This window comes from Eurytemora carolleeae, unplaced genomic scaffold, assembly GCF_000591075.1.
Source record: "Eurytemora carolleeae unplaced genomic scaffold, Eaff_2.0 scaffold120, whole genome shotgun sequence".
Taxonomy (NCBI): domain Eukaryota; kingdom Metazoa; phylum Arthropoda; class Copepoda; order Calanoida; family Temoridae; genus Eurytemora; species Eurytemora carolleeae.
In genome coordinates this window covers 224,417-225,675 of record NW_019396077.1, presented here as the reverse complement: position 1 = coordinate 225,675, position 1,259 = coordinate 224,417, and the positions used below count along the sequence as shown (strand labels likewise).

Here is a 1,259-nt window from a genome sequence, read left to right as displayed (position 1 = left end):
AGACCCAGCTCGTCTAATGAACCCAACGTGTAGTGCGCACCAGCCCGTCTAATGAACCCAACGTTTAGTAGACCCAGCTCGTCTAATGAACCCAACTTGTAGTGCGCACCAGCCCGTCTAATGAACCCAATGTGTAGTGTGCACAAGCCCGTTTAATGAACCCAACGTTTAATAGACCCAGCCCGTCTAATGAACCCAAAATGACGTGTTAGTAGACCCAGCCCGTCTAATGAACCCAATGTGTAGTGCGCACCAGCCCGTCTAATGAACCCAACGTTTAGTAGACCCAGCCCATCTAATGAACCCAACGTGTAGTACACACCAGCCCGTCTAATGAACCCAACGTTTAGTAGACCCAACCCATCTAATGAACCCAACGTGTAGTATGCACCAGCCCGTCTAATGAACCCAACGTTTAGTAGACCTAGCCCGTCTAATGAACCAAACGTTTAGTGCGCACCAGCCCGTCTAATGAACCCAACGTTTAGTTGACCCACCCCGACTAATGAACCCAACGTGTAGTGCGCACCTGCCTGTCTAATGAACCCAACGTTTAGTAGACCTAGCCCATCTAATGAACCCAACGTGTAGTGCACACCTGCCCGTCTAATGAACACAACGTTTAGTAGACCCAGCCCGTCTAATGAACCAAACGTTTAGTGTGCACCAGCCCGTCTAATGAACCCAACATTTAGCAGACCCATCCCGTCTAATGAACCCAACGTGTGGTCTACCCGGCCCGACTTAAAACCCAACGCGACGTGTGGCAGACCCACCCTGAGCTGTCTAATGAACCCAACGTCTGGTAGACCCAGCGCGTTACATACAAAAAATTAAACGAAGGCTGAATACATATACTAGCAGATAATAGATGAATACTATAAACCAAAATTAAGAGTGGTACAAGAATGAGGGGAGCAAAGCATCCTTAAATGTTAATCCGATTTGAATAAAGAGTTAAAACCTACCCTAATTCAGTTAGATATATAAACAAACCTAACCCGATTTGAATAAAGAGTTAAAACCTACCCTAATTCAGTCAGATCTATAAACAAACCTAATCGGATGAAAATAAAGAGTTAAAACCTACCCTAATTCAGCCAGATATATAAAAAACCCTAATCGGATTTGAATAAAGAGTTAAAACCTACACTAATTCTCTCAGATCTAAAAACAAACCTTATCCAATGTGAATAAAGAGTTAAAACCTACCCTAATCCACTCAGATCTATAAACAAAAATGGATCCATTTGATCACG

At 43.9% G+C, this 1,259-nt stretch overlaps 1 protein-coding gene across 1 annotated transcript in view; it reads right to left on the bottom strand.

Moving 5' to 3' along the window:
* Window positions 1–1,259, bottom strand: part of LOC111714921 (copine-9) — a gene marked incomplete in the record, with an annotated part of 46,834 nt that overhangs the window by 20,745 nt on the left and 24,830 nt on the right. The window contains 1 exon segment of the mRNA XM_023490158.1: window positions 1,213–1,236. Coding sequence (XP_023345926.1) covers window positions 1,213–1,236 — 24 coding nt within the window.